The sequence below is a fragment of the Papio anubis genome, chromosome 9 (assembly GCF_008728515.1).
Source record: "Papio anubis isolate 15944 chromosome 9, Panubis1.0, whole genome shotgun sequence".
In the NCBI taxonomy this organism is placed as follows: Eukaryota; Metazoa; Chordata; class Mammalia; order Primates; family Cercopithecidae; genus Papio; species Papio anubis.
In genome coordinates, this window is record NC_044984.1 from 127,044,896 (window position 1) to 127,066,985 (window position 22,090).

At 50.7% G+C, this 22,090-nt stretch overlaps 1 protein-coding gene across 1 annotated transcript; it reads left to right on the forward strand.

The window, feature by feature from the left end:
- The first annotated feature begins 9 nt into the window (after window positions 1-9).
- Window positions 10-13,399, forward strand: PXMP2 (peroxisomal membrane protein 2). Its single transcript, XM_003907410.4, has 5 exons — window positions 10-256; window positions 1,960-2,073; window positions 4,127-4,289; window positions 9,620-9,739; window positions 13,033-13,399. Exons 1-5 carry the CDS (start codon window positions 135-137, stop codon window positions 13,099-13,101), a joined length of 588 nt encoding a protein of 195 aa, XP_003907459.1. The 5' UTR covers window positions 10-134; the 3' UTR covers window positions 13,102-13,399.
- The last annotated feature ends 8,691 nt before the right edge of the window (window positions 13,400-22,090 follow it).

Here is a 22,090-nt window from a genome sequence, read left to right on the forward strand (position 1 = left end):
CCGGGCGGCGCTGCGGACCGCGGTGCGGCCGGAAATGTCAGGCCTTCCCCACTCCGCGCTCCGCGCCTCGGGCTCCGCGCCCGGCCTGCCTGAGGTGGGGTCGATGCCCCCGGCAGCGCGGCGCTGGGGAGGTGATGGCGCCGGCCGCGTCCAGGCTGCGGGCCGAAGCCGGGCTCGGGGCGCTCCCGCGGCGGGCGCTCGCCCAGTACCTGCTTTTCCTGCGGCTCTACCCAGTGCTCACCAAGGCGGCCACCAGGTGAGCGGGGGCGCGGCCGGCGCGGGAATCGGACGCCGCCCCGGCCCCAGGTCGGCCGCAGTGGCGCGGGGCCTGGACAGGAGCGCGGGGCCAGGACCAGTCTGGGGGCGCGCCCGGGTCAGAGCCCCCGCAGCGGGCGCCCTCCGACCCGGCGCTGAACTTCCCGCGGCGACACCCGCGTCCCCAGTCAGCGATTGTGAGGCGCCTCGCGGATCCCGCCCTCCCAGCGCCTGGAGGGCCCGCCCGGACCCCGGGGCTCGGCGCTGAGGTTCCACCCAAGGACCCGACAGGGGCGCCGCGCACCCGGGGAAGCCACGGCCAGGGGAGCGCGTCCTCATGGCGCGGGTGGAGACAGGGCCAGGGGAGCTGGTCCTCACGGCGGGGGTGGAGACAGGGCCAGGGGAGCGGGTCTGGGGGACTCGGGTCCGCACGGCGCGGGTGGAGACACGGCCAGGGAAGGTGTTTTTTGAGAAGGTGACATTGAACAGGCTGTGTAAAGAAGTGGAGCAGAGGCTCTCCTGGCACAGGGAACAGCAGGGCAAAGGTCCCTGTTAGGTTTTGAAGGGAAGGCCGGCGTTAAAGAAAGGCTGGGAGAGGTGCAGCTTGGACTCAGTCCCGAGGGAGGGAAGATCTGTGTGTGGAGAACGTGAACCCTGAGCAAGAGGCAGGAGATGTGAAGGGAATCGCCAGGGATCTGATCCAGCAGGTGTCTAGGTCCGTGCTAGGAATTTTGGATTTTAGAGTCCAGAGAGCTTCTCAGAAGGCAAATACAAACCAAGGCCTGGAGGGAGCCACTGGGCGTGTTCCACATTTTTATGGAAATTTTTATTGTGCTAATTGTACATTCACAAACAGTTACAAGACTAATATGGAGAGATCCCTTGTACACCTTCCCAGTGTCCCCCATTGGTTACATTCTGTGAAACTGCAGTGCAGTATCAACCAGGGCATGGCATGGACACAGTCCACAGATCCTATTCAGATTTCTCCATTTTTCTTGTAGTTGTATCTGTTCTGTACAGTTTTATCACATCTGTACGTTCACATGTTCACTACTACAGTCAAAATGCAGAACAGTGTCATGATAGGGCCGTCCTGTTGCCCTTTCATAACCACACAGCTTCCTTACTCCCAAACTGCAAAAGTTACAGTATAACATCACAGCCAGGAGGTTGACATTGATACTGGAAAGCCGCTTGTCCTTATCTATGTATGTAAGTCCACTGTCTCCACCTTTTTTTTTTTTTTTTGAGACAGAGTCTCGCTCTGTCGCCCAGGCTAGAGTGCAGTGGTGCGATCTCCACTCACTGCAAGCTCCGCCTCCGGGGTTCACAACATTCTCCTGCCTCAGCCTCCCCAGTAGCTGGGACTACAGGCGCCCACCACCCTGCCTGGCTAATTTTTGTATTTTTAGTAGAGATGGGATTTCATCGTGTTAGCCAGGATGGTCTCGATCTCCTGACCTCGTGATCCGCCCGCCTTGGCCTCCCACAGTGCTGGGATTACAGGTGTGAGCCGCCACGCGCTGCAGTCTCCCAATTTTGATACAAGAACTATACATTGAGCCCCTTTAACAATAATTCCAACCCCCGCCGCTCCTGCATCTGCTGCATGGCCTCAGAACGGCCCTGCTCATTCACCTGTGGGAAGGGGACACCCTCCTGCTGGTCACTTCTGTTTTCTGATGACCTCCCTCTCCACAGTGGCATTTTGTCAGCACTTGGGAATTTCCTGGCCCAGATGATTGAGAAGAAGCGGAAAAAAGAAAACTCTAGAAGTCTAGATGTCGGTGGGCCTCTGAGATACGCTGTTTATGGGTGAGTGCCATACAAGGGGTGGGTTTACCCTGTAGCCGCTGAGTGCAACCAAGCTGGGCACCAAAACCAAGTAGTTGGAGTACTCTCATTTATAATATGATTTTTAAAAAAACCTTGTAGTAATCATCATGGGAAAAAAACTCGAATGGTTCATATAGTTTGTATGGCATATATACACGTATGTGGTTTTTCTGTTTTTTCTTTTTTTTTTTTTGGAGACAGTCTCCCTCTGTCACCCAGGCTTACTGCAACCTCTGCCTCCCCGGTTCAAGTGATTCTCCTGCCTCAGCCTCTGGAATAGCTGGGATTATAGCCATGCACTACCATGCCCAGCTAATTTTTGTATTTTTAGTAGAGATGGGGTTTCACCATGTTGGCCAGGCTGGTCTTGAACTCCTGACCTCAAGTGATCCACCCACCTCGCCCTCCCAAAGTGCTGGGATTACAGCCTCATATTTGTGGTTTTATCATGTTTCTTTTTGATTGGATGGGTGGGGGCGACTGTCTTAATTGGGCTGAGAGGCAAACTTGAGGGCAAGTAACTCAACTTAAAGTCAGACTTCAGGATTCAAAAACCCTGAAAGCGTCCTCGACTGGGCTCATGGAATAGGAAAACTGACTCCAATATGACCAATTAGTTTTTATTGTTATTTTCATAGTGTAAATATCCAGAAAAGAAATGCTTAGGTACCCTCAAAAATGTCCAGTTTCTGAACCACATTCTGAATTGCAAAAGCACAGTGATTCAAGAGTTTTACCAATTTAATCCACCCTGAGCTCTTGGCCAACAATAATGTTACAGATGGATTATTTGAAGTATTTTCCAACTACAGTGATTTTTTTTTTAAATTCAGAATTCATGAAGATCATTTTTATGCTTACAAGCTTGCTAACTTGAATCATCATGGATTTTTCCATAATGTATTTAAAGCAGTAATCCCCCCAAGAGGGGCGGGTGACAAGATCACCTAGCAGGCCTCATCCAAGTACAGTTTTCCCATCCCCAGGACTTCAGTCCCCTTCTCCACTGAGAATCCCTGCATAGGCCACATAACACCCTGTGACCAAGTGGGAAAACACACTGAGAACCACTTATTTAAAGACTGTCAACATCACAAGTTGAAAGACCCCACTTTTTATTGCCAAATTTTATGGAACTGCAAGGCCTCTTGTCCCAGTAGATGTGACAGCTGGTTCCATTCTCTCCCAAGCACACAGGGGAATGATTAGTAGCAATGCACGCAAGCCAGAGTGCAGCACCAGGTCCCGCCCTTGCCAGTTAGCCTAGCGAGTTTGATGAAAAGCTCTACAACCAGGGACATGTCTGATGATTCATTACTGAGCACCTTCTCAAAGCCAGGCTCTGTTCTGGGCACTGCAGTGGACAGAAGACGTAGCCTGCTTTGGGGAGCCTACCTTCTAGGGGTGAAGAGAGGCACAGACTAACCTAACAGATGAGATAAGGACAGTGCTAGGCAGAAAAGGAACTAGGGCCTGGAATAAAGAGTGTTAGCACAGGCCTGCATGCGTGCTGGGACAACTCGGAAGTTGACAGTATGAGGGGAGCGAGCCACCATGGCTAGGCGAGGAAGCGCTGGGCACAGATTCCACAGCAGGGGGAGCGAGCCACCATGGCTAGGCGGGGAAGCGCTGAGCACAGAGTCCACGGCAGGAGGAGCAAGCCACCATGGCTAGGCGGGGAAGCGCTGAGCAGCAGAGTCCACAGCAGGGGGAGCAAGCCACCATGGCTAGGCAGGGAAGCACTGAGCTCAGAGAGTCCACAGCAGGGGGAGCGAGCCACCATGGCTAGGCGGGGAAGTGCTAAGCGCAGAGTCCACAGCAGGGGGAGCGGTAGGCGGGGAAACACTGAGCTCAGAGAGTCCACAGCAGGGGGAGCGAGTCTGCACCATGAGCTAGTGTGGGGAAGCGCTGAGGCACAGAATCCACAGCAGGGGGAGCTGAGCCACCATGGGACTAGGTGGGTGAAGCGCTAGGGCACAGAAGTCCACACCCAGAGAACCACAGCCTGGCTCACACCCCCCGGGGGCCTCAGATTCTTCTTCACAGGGCCGCTGAGTCACTTCTTCTACCTCTTCATGGAACACTGGATCCCTCCAGAGGTCCCCCTGGCAGGGCTCAGGAGGCTCCTCCTGGACCGCCTCGTCTTTGCACCGGCCTTCCTCTTGTTGTTCTTCCTCATCATGAACTTTCTGGAGGTGGGTGTCTGCCGCAGCACTTACTGCAGCTCTTCGTTCAGCACAGGGATTCTTCACCTGACATTCCTGGCAGAGTTCAGAGGGTCTGCAAACTTTTCACTCAAATTGAAATTTTGCCTTCTCCTTTATGAATACAGGAAGCAAACGTCTAGTATTGGCAGGACCTGTTTGTACCCAGTACAGTCACTTTATTTATTTATTTAAAGGCAGGGTTTCACTCTGTCACCCAGGCTGCAGTGCAGTAGCACAATCACAGCCCACCGCAGCCTCAAACTCCTGGGTTCAAGCAATCCTCTTGCCTCAGCCTCCCAAGTAGCTGGGACTACATGTGTGTGCCACCACACACAGCTAATCAGATATTTTTTTTTTTTTTTTTTTTGAGACGGAGTCTCGCTCTGCCGCCCAGGCTGGAGTGCAGTGGCCGGATCTCAGCTCACTGCAAGCTCCGCCTCCCGGGTTCACGCCATTCTCCTGCCTCAGCCTCCCGAGTAGCTGGGACTACAGGCGCCCGCCACTGCGCCCGGCTAGTTTTTTGTATTTTTTAGTAGAGACGGGGTTTCACCGTGTTAGCCAGGATGGTCTCGATCTCCTGACCTTGTGATCCGCCCGTCTCGGCCTCCCAAAGTGCTGGGATTACAGGCTTGAGCCACCGCGCCCGGCCTTAATCAGATATTTTTATATCACATATTAGTTGTTACAGATATCTCGAAATATCATTTATGCTCATTACTACTTGGACCTGCCATTAGAGGTCTTGTCACTGTGTAAAGAAAGAAACAGGCCGGGTGCAGTGACTCATGCCTGTAATCGCAGCACTTTGGGAGGCTGAGGCTGGTGGATCACCTGAGGTCAGGAGTTTGAGACCAGCCTGGTCAACATGGCGAAACCTCGTCTCTACTAAAAACTACAAAAATTAGCCAGGCATGGTGGTGGGCGCCTGTAATCCCAGCAACTTGGGAGGCTGAGGCAGGAGAATCGCTTGAAGCCGGGAGGCGGAGGTTGCAGTGAGCTGAGATTGCGCCATTGCACTCCAGCCTAGGTGACAGAGCAAGACTCTGTCTCAAAAAAAAAAAGAAAGAAAGAAACAGGGCCGGGTATAGTGGTGCACGCCTGTAATCACAGCACTTTGTGAGGCCAAGGCCAGTGGATAGCTTGAGGCCAGGAGTTCGGGACCAGCCTGGGCAACATGGCAAAAACCAATCTCTCCAAAAATTAAAAAATGAGCCAGTGTGGTGATGTGCACCTGTAGTTCCAGCTATTCGGGAGGCTAAAGTGAGAGGATCCCTTGAGCCCAAGATGTGGAGGCTGCAGTGAGCAGAGATCGTGCCACTGCACTCCAGCCTGGGCAACAGAGCAAGACCCTGGTTCAAAAGACAAAATAAAAAAATAGAAATAAACACATTAGTCTGTCAAAATTTCTTCTGAATATTTTGATAACTGTGTTTCAGTATTACTGGTTCCTTTGTAGTCCTATTTTATTTATTTATTTATTTATTTATTTTTAATTATTATTTTTTTTGAGACAGAGTCTCACCCTGTTGCCCAGGCTGGAGTGCAGTGGCGCAATCTCTGCTCACTGCAGCCTCCACCACCTGGGTGCAAATGATTCTCCTGCCTCAGCCTCCTGAGTAGCTGGGATTACAGGAGCCCGCCACCACACCCAGCTAATTTTTGTATTTTTAGTAGAGATGGGGTTTCACCATGTTGACCAGGCTTGTCTTGAACTCCTGACCTGATGATCCACCTGCCTCGGCCTCCCAGAGTGCTGGGATTATAGGTGTGACCCACTGCGCCTGGCCATATTTTATTTTATACATTATAAAACATGATTCTGAGAAGGGGGTCCACAGGCTTCACTAAACTGCCAAAGAGATCTGTGGCACAAGAAGTTTGAGATCCCTGATGATGACACAGAAGCCTGTGCAAGTTCTGGGCCTGGAGGTTCACCTACCGGCATAATCCCAGTTGGAATCCAACACGTGGGAGACGTGTTCACCTGCACTCAGCAGATGTGTCTGTTCTGACTGTCCCACCTTCCCCGTTGACGAGCACCTTCAAATCCTCACCGTCTCTAGGAGCACTGGCCGGGTGGTGCTGTGTGTCTGAGACGTGTCACCTTCTTTTTTTTTTTTGAGACGGAGTCTCACTCTGTCGCCCAGGCTGGAGTACAGTGACGTAATCTCAGCTCACTGCAACCTCCGCCTCTTGGGTTCAAGCAATTCTCTGCCTCAGCCTCCGGAATAGCAGGGATTGCAGGTGCCCGCCACTACGCCCAGCTAATTTTTTTGTATTTTTAGTAGAGGCGGGGTTTCACCACCAGGTTGGTATTGAACTCCTGACCTCGTGATCCACCCGCCTCAGCCTCCCAAAGTGCTGAGATTACAGGTGTGAGCCACCGCACCCAGCATCACCTTCTGTCCTGAAAGTAATTTGTTTTAACCAATCACTTCTCCATACAGAAGTTCTAAAGGTTCGTGTATTCAAATATGACATTATTTTCCTTCATGCCTTTCCTTACAGGAAGATAACAGAAATATTCTCCTATACTTTCCTCTGGTATCCATATGGTTTTACTTGTGTACAGTAGGAGACAGACATCTGTATGGATTTTTCTACTTACATAGCAAATTTTCTCATTACCATTTATTGGGCAATCCCCAGTATTTTGAAATATTCTCATTTCCAGCTGTACCGGCAATTATCTGGACTCTGTTCTTTTGCTGGATTATTTTCTTTTTTTTGAGATGGAGTCTCGCTCTGTCGCCGAGGCTGGAGTGCAGTGGTGCAGTCTCGGCTCACTGCAACCTCCACCTCTCGGGTTCAAGTGATTTTTATGCCTCAGCCTCGAGTAGCTAGGACAACAGGCGCCCACCACCATGCCCGACTAATTTTTGTATTTTTAGTAGCAATGGGGTTCCTCTGTGTTGGCCAGGCTGGTCTCAACCTCAAGTGATATGCCCGCCTTAGCATTACAGGTGTGAGCCACCGCACCCAGCTTTCCCCCTTACTTTAAACAAGAAAATATTTAAGCATTTCTTTAAAATTTTTTATTAGTTTGTATATACTTAGAGGGTACGAGTGCAAATTTCTTATGTGACTGTGCTGTGGTGACGCCTGAGCTTTTAGTTCCCATCACCCAAGTAGTCAGTGGTGATTTTCAACCCTCCTGCCCTTGCCACCTTTCCAAGTCTCTGGTGTCTGTTATTTCCCTCTGTTGGTCCATGTGTACCCACTGTTTAAACCCCACTTATGAGTGAGAACATCTGCTGAGGCAGGAAGGTCACTTGAGCCCAGGATGTCGAAACCAGCCTGGGCAACAGGTGAGACCCCTTCTCTACAAAAAAATTAAAAATCAAAGGGTTGTGTTGGCACATGCCTGTAGTCCCAGCTACTCAGGAGGCTGAGACTGAGGCTTGATGCCAGGAGGTTGAGGCTGAGTGAGCCGTGATCACACCCACTGCACTCCAGCCGGCGTGGGCAACAGAGTGGAGATGGCGAGACCCTATCTGGAAAAACAAAAGTGGGAACAAGCAGTGTTTGACTTTCCATTGGTGAGTTGTTCGCTTGGGATAATGGCTCCTGGTTCATTCAGTCTGTGTCACTGCCAAAGACATGCGCCTTTTTTTTTTTTTTTTTTTTGACACAGAGTCTTGCTGTTTGGTCCAGGCTGGAGTGTAGTGGTATAATCTCATCTCACTGCAACCTCCGCCCCCTAGGTTCAACAATTTTCCTGCCTCAGCCTCCCAAAGTGCTGGGATTACAGGCGTGAGCCACCGTGCCCGGCCGAGTTCATTCTTTTTTTATAGCAGAGTAGTGTTCCGTGGTATATTTATGGCACTTTTTCTTTATCCAGTCCTCTGTTGGGGGACATTTAGGTTGATTCCATGTGTTTGCTGTTGTGGATAGCCCTGTGATAAACATACGAGGCAGGGATTTTTTGATACGATTCTTCCTTGGGGTAGAGGCCCAGTAGTGGGATTGCTGGATTGAATGGTGGTTCTATTTTTAGTTCTTTGAGAAATCTCCATACTGTTTTCCAGAAAGGCTGTACTAATTTGCATTCCCACCAGCAGTATGTAAGTGTTCACTTTTCTCCACATTCTTGCCAGCATCTATTGTCTCTGGCCCCCTTTTTTTTTTTTTTTGAGGCAGAGTTTCACTGTGTTAGCCAGGGTGGAGTGCGGTGGCGTGATCTCGGCTCACCACAACCTCTGCCTCCCAGGTTCAAGTGATTCTCCTGCCTCAGCCTCCTGAGTAGCTGGGATTACAGGCACACGCCACCACGCTCGACTAATTTTTGTTTTTTTTTTTAGTAGAAACCGGGTTTCACCGTGTTGGTCAGGCTGGTCTCAAACTCCTGACCTCGTGATCCGCCCGCCTCAGCCTCCCAAAGTGCTGAGATTCCAGGCATGAGCCACCGCGCCTGGCCACTTGACTTTTTAGTAATAGCCATTCTGACTGGCGTGAGGTGGTATCTCTTTGTGGTTTTAATTTGCATTTCTCTGATGATTAGTGATGTTGAATATTTTTTCATATGTTTCTTGGCCACTTGTTTTTCTTCTTTTGAAAAATGTTCACGTCCTTTGCCCAGTTTTTTAATGAGGTTATTCATTTCTTTCTTGTTAAGTTGTGTGAGTTCCTCGTAGATTCTGGATAACAGCCCTTTGTAGGATGCATAATATGCATATATTTTTTCCCATGCTGTAGATTGTCTGTTGATTGTTTCTTTTGCTGTGCAGAAGCTTTTTTGTTTAGTGAAGTCCTGTTTGTCTGTTTTTGGTTTTGCTGTATTTGCTTTTGAGGACTTAGTCACAAATTCTTTGTCTTTGGCTGACGTCCAGAGGAGTTGCTCCTAGGATCTTCATGATTTCAGGGCTTGGGTGCAGGTCTTGAATCCACCAGCTGACATTTAGAATCAACTTACTGGGGTCCTTTTTTTTTTCCTGTAACTCCTAACAAGTTTTGATTGGAAAGACATCGACTTTGGAGGTTATTTGGGAGGAACTGACAGCATAGCTCTGAGTAGCAGTTCTGGTGCCCAGGGCCAGCCTTGGGAGTCACCTCCTCCAGTTGTCCTCAAGGAGTGATGGGCCGGGACACACATCACTGCCAGCGTGAGCAGGCTGCTGTCTGGCATCTCACTGATCATTTTCCATCTTACTGGTTGGCTCCTTAGAGCCGCAGTGCTGAGTACACGTGTGTGCTGTCTGCATACACACAGAACAGAACCCAATAGCAGTTTAAAAACCATCACGTTAGGGTTTGGGTGCCCGGAATTCAGTTCTGATGGGCAGTGAGATTGTTCACCACCTGCCTTCCCTCCTTTGCAGGGGAAAGACACCTCAGCCTTCGCTACCAAGATGAGGGGGGGCTTCTGGCCAGCGCTAAGGATGAACTGGAGGGTGTGGACGCCAGTGCAGTTCATCAACATCAACTACATCCCTCTGAAGGTGAGGGCCATTGGGCTCAGCCTCTGCCAACATTACTTTCTGTCAGCATTTTCCTTCCTTCCTTCCTTCCTTCCTTCCTTCCTTCCTTCCTTCCTTCCTTCCTTCCCCTTCCCCTCTCTTTTTTCTTTTCTTTTCTATTTCTTTTTCTTTCTCTTTTTCTTTTTCGTTTTCTTTTCTCCTCTTTCTGCTGTAGTTTCCACTGGACTTGGTTTCACCGTGCCTAGACTCCTCAGCCAGCCTTGGATTTTGCCCGTGACCCTGAATCAGTGCTAGTTCTGGATTCAGGAAGCAACACACAAGGGTGTCCAGAGTGGGTGTCTTTGCCTCTTCCGTTTGTTCAGCAAATTCTCATTAAAAGCCCCCATGCCAGGGATGCCCTTGAGTTTCCTAGCCTTTGAAACATTCCCAGTTCCAGGAGTGTACATTCAGGCAACTTGAATCTATGCTCCTGGGTTGCAGTCCTCAAACTCAACCCAAATAAACTCTAGTTATACTTAGAAAAAAAAGACCGTCACAGTAACTCACGCCTGTAATCCCAAAACTATGGGAGGCTGAGGCGGCCAAATCACTTGAAGCCGGGAGTTCGAGACCAGCCTGGCCAACATAGCAAAAACCCCATCTCTACTAAAAATACAAAAGTTAGCTGGGCATGGTGGCAGGTGCCTGTAGTCCCAGCTACTCAGTGGGCTGAGGCACAAGAATCGCTTGAACCTGGGAGACGGAGGTTGGAGTGAGCTGAGATTGCACCACTGCACTCCAGCCTGGGCAACAGAGTAAGACCCTGTCTCAAAAAATAAATAAAATGTTAAAAAGAAACAAAGCATTCGTGGTCCCTGGGCTCATGAATTACAGCTGAGCCTGAAGGCAGGCACTGTGCGGCCATGGGTCCTGCCGCTGACCTGGAAGGGCTGCCTCACCTGGACGAGGGGTGGGCCTGTCCAGGTGCAGAGTGAAGACCTTCTGGGGAAACTGAGCGTTTCCGCTATCCTGTGCATGAAGGAGCTGCTGTGGGGACTAAGTCAAAGGTGTCAGATTGGGGCTGGGCTGGTGGAGCGGAGGCTGGAGCCCCAGGCTCTGCCACGGGGATCAAGTGTCTTTATGCACAGCCGGGGTCCCCAGGACCACTCCCACACTGAGAGGATGGGGTGCAGCGCCCCCTGCAGCATGGCAGGACACCCCAGGATGCTGCAGGAGGAGGCCTGGCAGAGTCTGCAGGAGCCACGTGCTTCCCTCCCCCACAGGGTGTGCCTATCAGGGTTTTACTGGCACTTGTGGGCAGGCATCCCTTCCTGCTGCCCCAAAGCTCCAGACCCCTAGAAAGACAGCAGCTGTGTGGAGCCCGCGTTGTTGGTGCAAACAGTCCAGACACAGGGCCCTTCTGGGAAAGGTGGGTACCATCCCAGCCCAGGCTGCCGCTAGGGAGGACCTGGACAGGCCTGCAGTGGCTGGATCTCAGCTATAGAGAGCCTTCCTGCATTAGCACCGGCTCTGAGCCCTGCCCAGGAGGGAGGAGAGGACCAGGGTGACCCCCGAGGGAGAGGAGGGAGGCGGCCCAGTGTGCACACACACTGCACACACCACAAACACACACACCAGGAAGCAGCAGGAAAACAGGGGCGCACATAGACAGGACAAAGAGGCGGTTCACCCTTAGCCAAAGTTGCCAGGAGTTAAAGCAAAATAAAAACAAAATTTCCTTTGGCTTTAACAGTGGCCCTTCCCAGAGCAATTTCAGCTCCATGGGGCTGAAGCCAGATTGCTTTGAAGAGTGGGTGGGAATTATTTTAAAACTCATAAGTCTAGAACATGATCTCAAAGTTTGTGGAGACCAGGCATGGTGGCTCATGCCTGTAATCCCAGAACTTTGAGAGGCCGAAGCAGAAGGATCACTTGAAGCCAGGAGTTTGAGACCAGTCTGGGCAACATAGTGAGACCCCATCTCTATTTTATAAAAATGAATTTTAAAAAGTTTGAGAGGAGGTGAGGAGAAGCGATGGAAGAAGGCTGGGTGGCGGAGGGGGTTCTGACACTCAAGAGATGCGGACGTGGTGGGTGCAGACGCGAAGCTGCTTGTGGGATGGGCAAACACCCATGTCCAGAAAGAGCGGCTCTGCGGGGTCCCCTAAGGAGGCAGGTGGATGCGAGTCCCCCGCACACTCACCATGGTGCTTGGGACAGAGGCCCCACCCTCTGTGATGACAGAGGAGAGAGAAAGGGACAGCTGAGCGGAGAGGAGAGTGGGACATCCTGCCTCAAGCCCCTATGTGCCTCTCCTCTGGAGGGCCAGGGGCTGGGACTGAGGGGAGAGGAAGCCAGGTGGGCATTGTGAGGGGATACAGAAGGGGCAAGTTTGGCCACATGGAGGATGGGAGAGCACGCTGACTGCAGAAACAAAGACTTCTGGGCAGAGGGGGCTGGGGCTTGTCAGCATCTGGGGAGGTGAGAAGGCAGGAAGGATAAAGAATTTTCCAGGGAGTGTGACTGAAGAACAGTAGGCTAAGGAAGCTACAGCCATAGGCCACCGGTTCTCGGGAATTTAGAGAAGGAAGTAGAGACAGGTGAGAAGACAGACTGGCCGGGAGCATGGAGGATCTGGGATGGAAGAGGGGAGAGCCAGGAAGCCGCGCCTCTGAGCAGCGTGGGGGCAGAGTCGCCATCCTAGGTGTGTGCAGGTGGGTGAGGAAGCGGCATTCATTCAGCAAGTGTTTCCTGAGCAGTGGCTGTGTGCCGTGCTGCCAGACTCGGGGACGCGGTGACTAACCAGACAGACAGGCTGCTACTTTCATAGCACCACATGCCAGGGAGAGACAGCACCGGGCCAGGGAATTCTGGGGCAGGGTGAAGCTGCTGAGTCACCAAAGCAGGGCAGTGGGATGGCGATGGTTAGAGAGGAGAGAAGGTCTGGGGCCCCTCCCCTGTTCGTCAGCTGTGTCCCCCGAGGAGGATGCAGCCACCTGCATGATGGCTGGTCCTGGAGTGAGAGAGGCCGAACCAGGAGCTAAGGTGTGCAGTGAAGTGGGAAAAAGGAGTGTGACTTGGCTTTGGGATTCCTGGGCCGCTGTAGCCTGTGAACACTGTAACTAGGGGACCATTTTTCTCCTCCACTCTTCTCTGCTAGGGGCCTAGCACAGCGTTTGGTACAAACAGAGGCTCAGTAAATGCAGTAATGGATGGGTGGTTGGACCAGCCGACAACCTGTTCAAACGGGTAAACGAATGACTGGGTGACTGAGGCTCGATAACTGGCCACGGCCTCCCACTGACCGTGGTCCATCGGACTGTTCTTTTTGGCAGTTCCGGGTGCTCTTCGCCAACCTGGCAGCTCTGTTCTGGTATGCCTACCTGGCCTCCCTGGGGAAGTGACGACCGCTGGGAGAACATCAGATGCACTGTGGACGTGGGTCTGGGGGTCTCACCCGCCCAGCGAGAGCAGAACCAACCCAGTACGGACGTCACTGCCTCTAAATCAGGTGATTCAAGATGCCCGAAAATGATGGATAGAGAAACAGAAATCTCTTAATGTCAGGACCTTGTGTTTTAAAAAGGCAGTCGCTGACTTGAGCTGGTGCTGCCCCAGAAACTTAACATTTAGTAGAGGCGATTTCAATTGTTACTGTGGACCGAATTAGGATCACAATAAACAATAATGTAGGCTCTTCAATGGTGACTTTAATCTCTCAGAACAATTGCTGTTGCTTTGAAAGAAATGCATAGCCAGATTTTTTTAAAATTTTCGTGTGTGTGGTACGACACATAAAAAGAAAATTTACTACGTAGCTGGTTGTGGTGGCTCATGCCTGTCATCCCAGTACTTTGGGAGGCAGAGGCAGGAAGATTGCTTGAGGCCAGGAATTTGAGACCAGCCTGGGCAACACAGTGAGACCTCATTTCTACAAGAAAAAAAAAAAATACACACACACACCCCCCTGGGACATCTTCCTGCTGCAGCCTCCCAAGTAGCTAGGATTATAAGTTCCCACCATCACACCCAGCCACACCTGGCTGTGTTTTTTTTTTTTTGTAGAGATGGGGTCTTCCTGTGTTGCCCAGGCTGGTCTTTGAATTCCTGGGATTACAGGTGGGAGCAACTGCACTGGGGCTCTTTCCTTTTTTTTTTTTTTTTGAGACGGAGTCTCGCCCTGTCACCCAGGCTGGAGTGCAATGGCGCAATCTCAGCTCACTGCAACCTCTGCCTCCTGGGTTCAAGAGATTTCTCCCGTCTCAGCCTCCCGAGTAGCTAGGATTACAGGTGCGCACCACCATGCCCGGCTAATTTTGTGTGTCTTTAGTAGAGAAGGGATTTTGCCATGTTGGCCAGGCTGGTCTCAAACTCCTGACCTCATGATTTGCCTGCCTTGGCCTCCTGAAGTGCTGGGATTACAGGCATGAACCACCATACCCGGTCCTCTTTCCTTTTAAAAAAGGCTGACTTTTGATTGTCCTTAAGATTCTTTAAAAAAAAAAAAGGCCAGGCTCGGTGGTTTACCCCTGTAATCCCAGCACTTTGGGAGGCTGAGGCAGACGGATCACTTGAGGTCAGGAGTTCAAGACCAGCCTGGCCAACATAGTGAAACCCTATCTCTACCAAAAATATAAAAAATTAGCAGCCGGGCGCAGTGGCTCATGCCTGTAATCCCAGCACTTTGGGAGGCCAAGGCAGGTAGATCACGAGGTCAAGAAATTGAGGCCATCCTGGCTAACATGGTGAAACCTTGTCTCTACTAAAAATACAAAAATTAGCCGGGCGTGGTGGCAGGTGCCTGTAATCACAGCTACTCGGGAGGCTGAGGCGGGAGAACAGCTTGAACCTGGGAGGCAGAGGTTGCAGTGAGCCAAGATCACTCCACTGCGCTCCAGCCTGGTGACAGAGCGAGACTCCGTCTTAAAAAAAAAAAAAATTAACTGGGTGTGATGGTGCACGCCTGTAATCCCAACTACTTGGGAGGAGGCCAAGGCAGGAGAATCACTTGAACTGGGAAGGCAGAGGTTGCAGTGAGCCAAGATCATGCCACTGCACCCCAGCCTGGGCGACAGAGTGAGGCTGTCTCAAAAAAATATATAAATAAAATAAAAAATAAACATAGGGCTGGGTGCAGTAGCTCACACCTGTAATCCCAGCACTTTTCAAGGCCGAGGCAGGCGGATTACGTGAGGTCAGGAGCTTGAAACTAGCCTGGCCAACATGATGAAACCCCCTCTCTACTAAGAAATAATAAAATAAAAATTAAAAACTTAAAAGGCTGAAACATTCCCATGTGCATGGACTGCATTTTGCCTGTCCGTCTGTCCGTCAGTGGCTAGACTGTTTCTAGCTCCCGGGTGCCGTGAAGGACGTGGCGGTGAAGACGGCGGCACTAATGCCTGCTCATGTCCTGCTTGCCGCGGTTGTTCAAAGAACTGCTCTTTCAGTTCAGAATATTTAAGCGGGGGCCGTTCCCAAAGGAAGCTTAGGGCATTTGCAAAAGTAACAGATGCTCTTGCAATTGATGCAGAAGGTGACAATTCTGACTGTCCCTCTAACTTGCTACTTCCCAGTGAGTCCCACCCCGCTGCCATGACGGAGGATTAAGAACCTGGATCTCAGAGCAGATTCTGGGTTAGAATCCGGAGATCACAGTACTGACACCGCTCAGGGTTGCTTTGTGCCAGACCTCTTCTGAGAGCTGCGCAGGGTTGGCATTATGCATCCTGCAGCAGCCCGGAGGAGGTGCCATGGTTCTCTCTGCTCCACATGTGGGGAATGCAAGACCCCTCAGCTAGCAAGAGACGAGTCCTGATTCAGAGGCAGTCAGCCAGGTCCTCAGCCACCGTCTTTACCACCTCATCACAGGGCATCAGAGTGTCACGGCAAGGCAAGGTCAAGAGAATTCACTGAAGAAGATTTCACATGATGTTATGTGGCTTACCACAGCCCGCATCCGGTCAGTTCGCTGAACGCCCCTTTACTGAGTACTGTCAGGCACACAGGGGAGAGCGGAGACCGGCAGCTTTTAGTTTCACCCTCTTGAATAGTCATCAGAAAACAGGCTTTTTTTTTTTGAAGCGGAGTGTCGCGCTGTCGCCCAGGCTGGAGTGCAGTGGCGTGATCTCGGCTCACTGCAAGCTCCGCCTGCCATGTTCACACCATTCTCCTGCCTCAGCCTCCCGAGTAGCTGGGACTACAGGCGCCGCCACCACGCCCGGCTAATTTTTTGTATTTTTAGTAGAGACGGGGTTTCATCGTGTTAGCCAGGATGGTCTCAACCTCCTGACCTCGGGATCCGCCTGCCTCGGCCTCCCAAAGTGCTGGGATTACAGACGTGAACCACCGCGCCCCACAGAAAGCAGGCATTTGTGAGTGGTTAAATGATCTGGCAATAGTTCGAGGAAGAAAAGCACTTCTTCCTATACGTAGGTCTGAGTGCCTTGAACAAATCATATTTTAATTATATTTGAACAAAATGAATCCATAAGAAAGCCTATAAAACTGCACTGAGTTGGAGTACCAGAATTCGTCACGTGTCACCCTAGGACTTCTTTCCCTCCAAGCACGCCGTCCCTTGACCCTTTTTATTGAAATGAGATGGTAATGGAAGGACTTCAAGAAGCAAAAACAGTCTCTTGAGACAGAGGAAAGGGTTTCTTTACTTCCTAAGGAACGTAGTGCCTGCAATGCCCAGATATGACTCGTAGAGCATTGCCCTTTGCATAGAAAAGAAGCCGTGTACAAGTTCAGATGGTCCAGAGCCCCAGATCCAGCTCAGCTCAGCCGAGAGTGGAGAAGCTGATGCAGCTGCTTCCACCAAAGCCTCACAGCACAGCAGAGGCCCTGCCCCAAGTGTGTAGGGAAGTGGGTGTGGCAGGGTGACCTCTTCATCTGACTTCCTCAGGGCAGAAAATAAACACCCACTGTGACAATGACAGATCTCACCCTGCCTGGGATACCAAGGATCAGGTTTCTTGGAGAAACACAAGGCCAGTAAGCATGATTTCTAAGCAAGGGGCCGGGGCAAGGGATTCACATTCTTCCCTGTGCTGAGGAACAGCCTGTCTTTCCTTTTTAATGGGCAGAGCAGTGGGTATCTCTTGCTCTCTGGCACAACAGTGATGAGTCTGTGGGATGGGAATGTTAGCCGTGCTGTCACCCAGCATATTCGTTCCCTACGATGCTCTCAAATTCCCACAAACTCAACAGCTTAAAACAGGCTTCGAACTTTGGTTCTGGTGGTCAGAAGTCCAAGACGGGTTTCATGGGGCTAAAATCAGGGCAGCTGGGCACAGTGGCTCACACCTCTAATCCCAGCACTTTGGGAGGCCAAGGCAGGAGGATCACGTGAGGAGTTTGAGACCAGCCTGGATAACATAGAGAGGTCCCATTTCTACAAAAAATTAAAAAAATAACTAGCTGGAAATGGTGTCATGCACCTGTGTACTCAAAGGCTGAGGCAGGAGGATCGTTTGAGTTCAGGAGGTCGAGGCTGCAGTGAGCTGTGATTGTGTCGCTGCACTCCAGTTAGGGTGACAGAGTGAAGCCCTGTCTCTATTTAAAAAAAAAAAAAAAAAAAAAAAAAAAGGCTGAGCGCAGTGGTTCAGGCCTATAATCCCAGCACTTTGGGAAGCCGAGGCTGGCAGATCACTTGAGGTCAGGAGTTCGAGACCAGCGTGGCCCACATGGCAAAACCTTGTCTACTAAAAATACAAAAAAAATTAGCCAGGCGTGGTAGCAGGTGCCTGTAATCCCAGCTACTGGGGAGGCTGAGGCGGGAGAATCGCTTGAACCCAGGAGGCGGAGGTTACAGTGAGCTGAGATCACGCCACTGGGGGACAGAGCAAGAATCCGTCTCAAAAAAAAAAACATTAAATTAAGAAAATGAGATTGCAGCCGCGGTGTTCCCGCAGCCACGGTGTTCCCGCAGCCAGCTCCGGGGAGAATCCATGTCCTTCCCTTTCCAGCTTCTAGAGGCCCAGCATTCTTTGACTCATGGCCCAGTATCACTCCAGCCTCCGCTTCCACCCCCTCATCTCCTCCCTCTGGCCTCCCTCCCTCCCTAAGGCCTGCTGTAAGTACTCTGGGAACCCCTGGATAATCCTGAAAACTCCTCCCATCTCCAGGTCCTTAATCACGTCTGCAAAGTCCCTTTTGCCACGTAAGGAAGCAGATCCACGGATTCCAGCGGTTAGCATCATTTAGTGCACCACGCCCAGCCCTGGTGTCTCAAGGGGGATTCTCCCAAAGGTCTAACATAACTTGTAGAAAAAGCGGCTGACGAAACGATACAGTTGCTCACTCGACTGTTACACAGCGTGCAGCAACCTCCACTCAGGCTTCAGGCCAGCCGGCAGCCGTTTGGGAAGAATGTTCTGGGCCTGTTGCCTTGGCCGTTACTGCAGCCAGCCTGCGTGGGCATCTTGAGAGCAGCCTCTCTTGCATTTATGTTTCCCCAGCACCCATGCAGTATCTAAAACAGTGGGCAGGAGTGAGGAAGGCAGCATCTTCTGCGGTGAGAAATCAATGGGCTCAGAGCGGTGGGGGCCTAGCGTGTGTTCGGCATGGCTCTCCCAGGCAGCACTGAGCCTTCCCTTGTACACACGTGTGTCCTTGCAGGAACCAAAGCAGTCACCTCCCTCAGTAAGGAGTGCTCTTTGAAGGCAAGACCCTTACTGTGCATGTCCAAAGTATGGCTTCCTATAGGCGCTCAGGTGTGAATTGAATTGAATTGAAGCTGGTTGAGGATTAGGGCAGAATTTATATATGAAAGCCAAGTTTGTAAATTTTTAATTGTTTAAATCACAATTATTTAAAACTGTTTCCTAAATTTCAGTCAAGCGTACCTGTTCTATATCATTTTTCACTTACAAGTTTTAAAGATCTATGCTTAACTTTTTTTTTTTTTTAATAGAGATAGGGTCTTGCTCTGTCACACAGGCTGGAGTGCAGTGATGAAGTCACAGCTCAAGACCAGCCTCACCCTCCCGTGCGAAGCATGGTGGCTCATGCCTGTAATCCCAGCGTTTTGGGAGGTCAAGACGAAAGGATCATTTGAGCTTAGGATTTCAAGACCAGCCTGGGCAACATAGCAAGACCTCATCTCTACAAAAACTTAAAATATTTGCTGGACTTGGTGATGTGCACCTGTAGTCCCAGCTATTCAAGAGGCTGAGGCAAGATCCCTTGGGCCCAGGAAGTCGAGACTGCAGTGAGCTGTGATCACACCACTGCACTGCAGCTTGGATGGGTGAGACCCTATCTTTAAAAAAAAAAAAAAAAAAAGACCCATCTGTATCATCAGGGTTCTGCAATTTCAGGATAATGTGTCTCCACTTGGTTCTTTTTATTCATTAGCTAGATTAGACACTTGGTAAGTTTCTTCAACCTGGAAATGTATTTCCTTCAATTCCTGGAAACTTTCTTGCATCACTTCTTTGATAATTTTCTCATTATCTTCATAAGTCTCCTGGATTGGTGTTCTAATTTTATTTTTCTTTTCCAATTTAGATTTTTTCCCTTTTATTTTCTGGACAATCTTTTTTTTTTTTTTTGAGACAGTCTCGCTCTGTCGCCCGGCGGGAGTGCAGTGGTGCTATTTCTACTCACTGCAGCCTCCGCCTCCCAGGTTCACCCAAGTAGCTGTGATTACAGGCACGCACTACTACGCCTGGCTGATTTTTGTATTTTTAGTATAGATGGGGTTTCACCATGTTGGCCAGTGGCCAGGCTGGTCTTGAACTCCTGACCTCAGGTGATCTGCCAGCCTTGGCCCCTCAAAGTGCTGGGATTACAGGAGTGAGCCACTGCGCCCAGCCTAATCACCTCAGTTTTATATCCCAACCTTTCAGCTGATTTTTTTTCTGTGTTCTTCTTTTGCTGGAGTGCAATGGCATGATCTCAGCTCACTGCAACCCCCCTGTCCCGGGTTCAACTGATTCTCCTGCCTCAGCCTCCTGAGTAGCTGGAATTACAGGCACCCACCACCACACCCAGTGAATTTTTGTATTTTTTTTTTAGTATAGACGGGGTTTCACCATGTTGGCCAGCCTGGTCTTGAACTACTCACCTCAGGTGATTGCCTGCCTTGGCCTCTCAAAGTGCTGGGATTACAGGCGTGAGCCACCATGCCCAGCCTTCTGTATTCTTCTATTCTTCATTTCCAAGCATCCCTTCCCAGCTGTTTTTCTCATTCTGAGACCACTCCTCCTTGGTAGTATTCCATTGTTTCATGAGTATAATATCCTTTAAGATCTTAGTTACCTAAGTTTGGAAATCTTCTTGTATCTCATATGCTGTTTCTGAGTTAGTTTTTTTCTGTTTATTCATTTGTTTTGGTCTCCTTTTTCTTTTTCTTTTTTTTTGAGACGGAGTCTTGCTCTGTCGCCCAGGCTGGAGTGCCGTGGCCGGATCTCAGCTCACTGCAAGCTCCACCTCCCAGGTTCACGCCATTCTCCCGCCTCAGCCTCCCGAGTAGCTGGGACCACAGGCGCCCGCCACTTCGCCCGGCTAGTTTTTTGTATTTTTTAGTGGAGACGGGGTTTCACCGTGTTAGCCAGGATGGTCTCGATCTCCTGACCTCGTGATCCACCCGTCTCGGCCTCCCAAAGTGCTGGGATTACAGGCTTGAGCCACCGCGCCCGGCCTCCTTTTTCTTTTTCTTTCTTTTTTCTTTTCCTTTTTTTTTTTTTTTTTTGAGATGGAGTCTCGCTCTGTCGCCCAGGCTGGAGTGCAGTGGCGCCATCTCGGCTCACTGCAAGCTCTGCCTCCCGGGTTTGCGCCATTCTCCTGCCTCAGCCTCCCGAGTAGCTAGGACGACAGGCGCCCGCCACCTCGCCCGGCTAGTTTTTTTGTATTTTTTAATAGAGACGGGGTTTCACTGTGTTAGCCAGGATGGTCTCGATCTCCTGACCTCGTGATCCGCCCGTCTCGGCCTCCCAAAATGCTGGGATTACAGGCTTGAGCCACCGCGCCCGGCCTTTTTTTTGAGACAGACTCTTGCTCTGTCGCCCAGGCTGGAGTGCAGTGGCATGATCTCGACTCACTGCAACCTCCGCCTCCCGGGTTCACTCACGCCGTTCTCCTGCCTCAGCCTTCTAAGTAGCTGGGACTATAGGCGCCCACCACCACACCCAGATAGTTTTTTGTATTTTTAGTAGAGACGGGGTTTCACCGTAGTCTCGATCTCCTGACCTCGTGATCCACCCGCCTCGGCCTCCCAAAGTGCTGAGATTACAGGTGTTAGCCACCACGCCCGGCCTTGGTCTTTTTTTCTTTTTAGAGACAGGGTCTTGCCATGTTACCCAGGCTGAACTGCAGTAGCTATTCACAGATCTCACTCATCAGCATGGGAGTTCTGACCTGCTCCATTTCCACCTGGGCTGGTTCACTCCTCCTTAGGCAACCTAGTGCTCTGCTTCTCCCAGGAAGTCACCACAGTGGTGTGTTAAGTGTGAATATCCAACTAGCAAAGCACACTACAGCCCCGAACTCCTGGGCTCAAGCAATTCTCTCACCTCAGCCTCCCCAGCAGCTGGGACTGCACGGGTGTGCCACTATGCCTGGCTCTATCTTTCTTGATTAGGATTTCCTCAAATGTCTGTTGATCCTTGATAGTTCATTAATTTTTAAGAATCAGTGCTACTAAGACATTCTTTGGAAGCTTAGTGTGGGCTGCACATGTTAAATGGTGCCTTCACTGTAGGTCAAGCAAGCAGAGACCCACTTTTGTTGAGGATCACACGTTATCAAAAAGTGGGGTGTAAGGCCGGGTGCAGTGGCTCATGCCTGTAATCCCAGCACTTTGGGAGGCCAAGGTGGAAGGATCACTTGAGCCCAGGAGTTCAAGGTCTCTCTTTTTTACTGGGCAACACAAACCCCCATCTTTACAGAAAATATAGAAATTAGTGGAGTATGGTGGCACATGCCTGTAGTTCCAGTTACTCTGGAGGCTAAGGCATGGGAATCACTTGAGCCCAGGAGTTGGAGGCTGCAGTGAGCTGTGATTGCACCATTGCACTCCAGCCTGGGCAGCAGAGTGAGACCCTGTCTCTTAAGAAAAAAAAAATACATTAAAAAAACTTTTTTTTTTTTTTCCAGATAGAGTCTTGCACTGTTGCCTGGGCTAGAGTGCAGTGGCGCGATCTCACCTCACTGCAACCTCTGCCTCCTGGGTTCAAGTGATTCTTCTGCCTCAGCCTCCCGAGTGTGGGATTACGGGCGCCCACCATCACGCCCAGCTTATTTTTTCCATTTTTAGTAGAGATGGGGTTTCACCATGTTGGCCAGGCTGGTCTCGAACTCCTGACCTCGTGATTTGCCCACCTCGGCCTTCCAAAGTGCTGGGATTACAGGCGTGAGCCACTGTGGCCCAGCCCATTTTCTTTT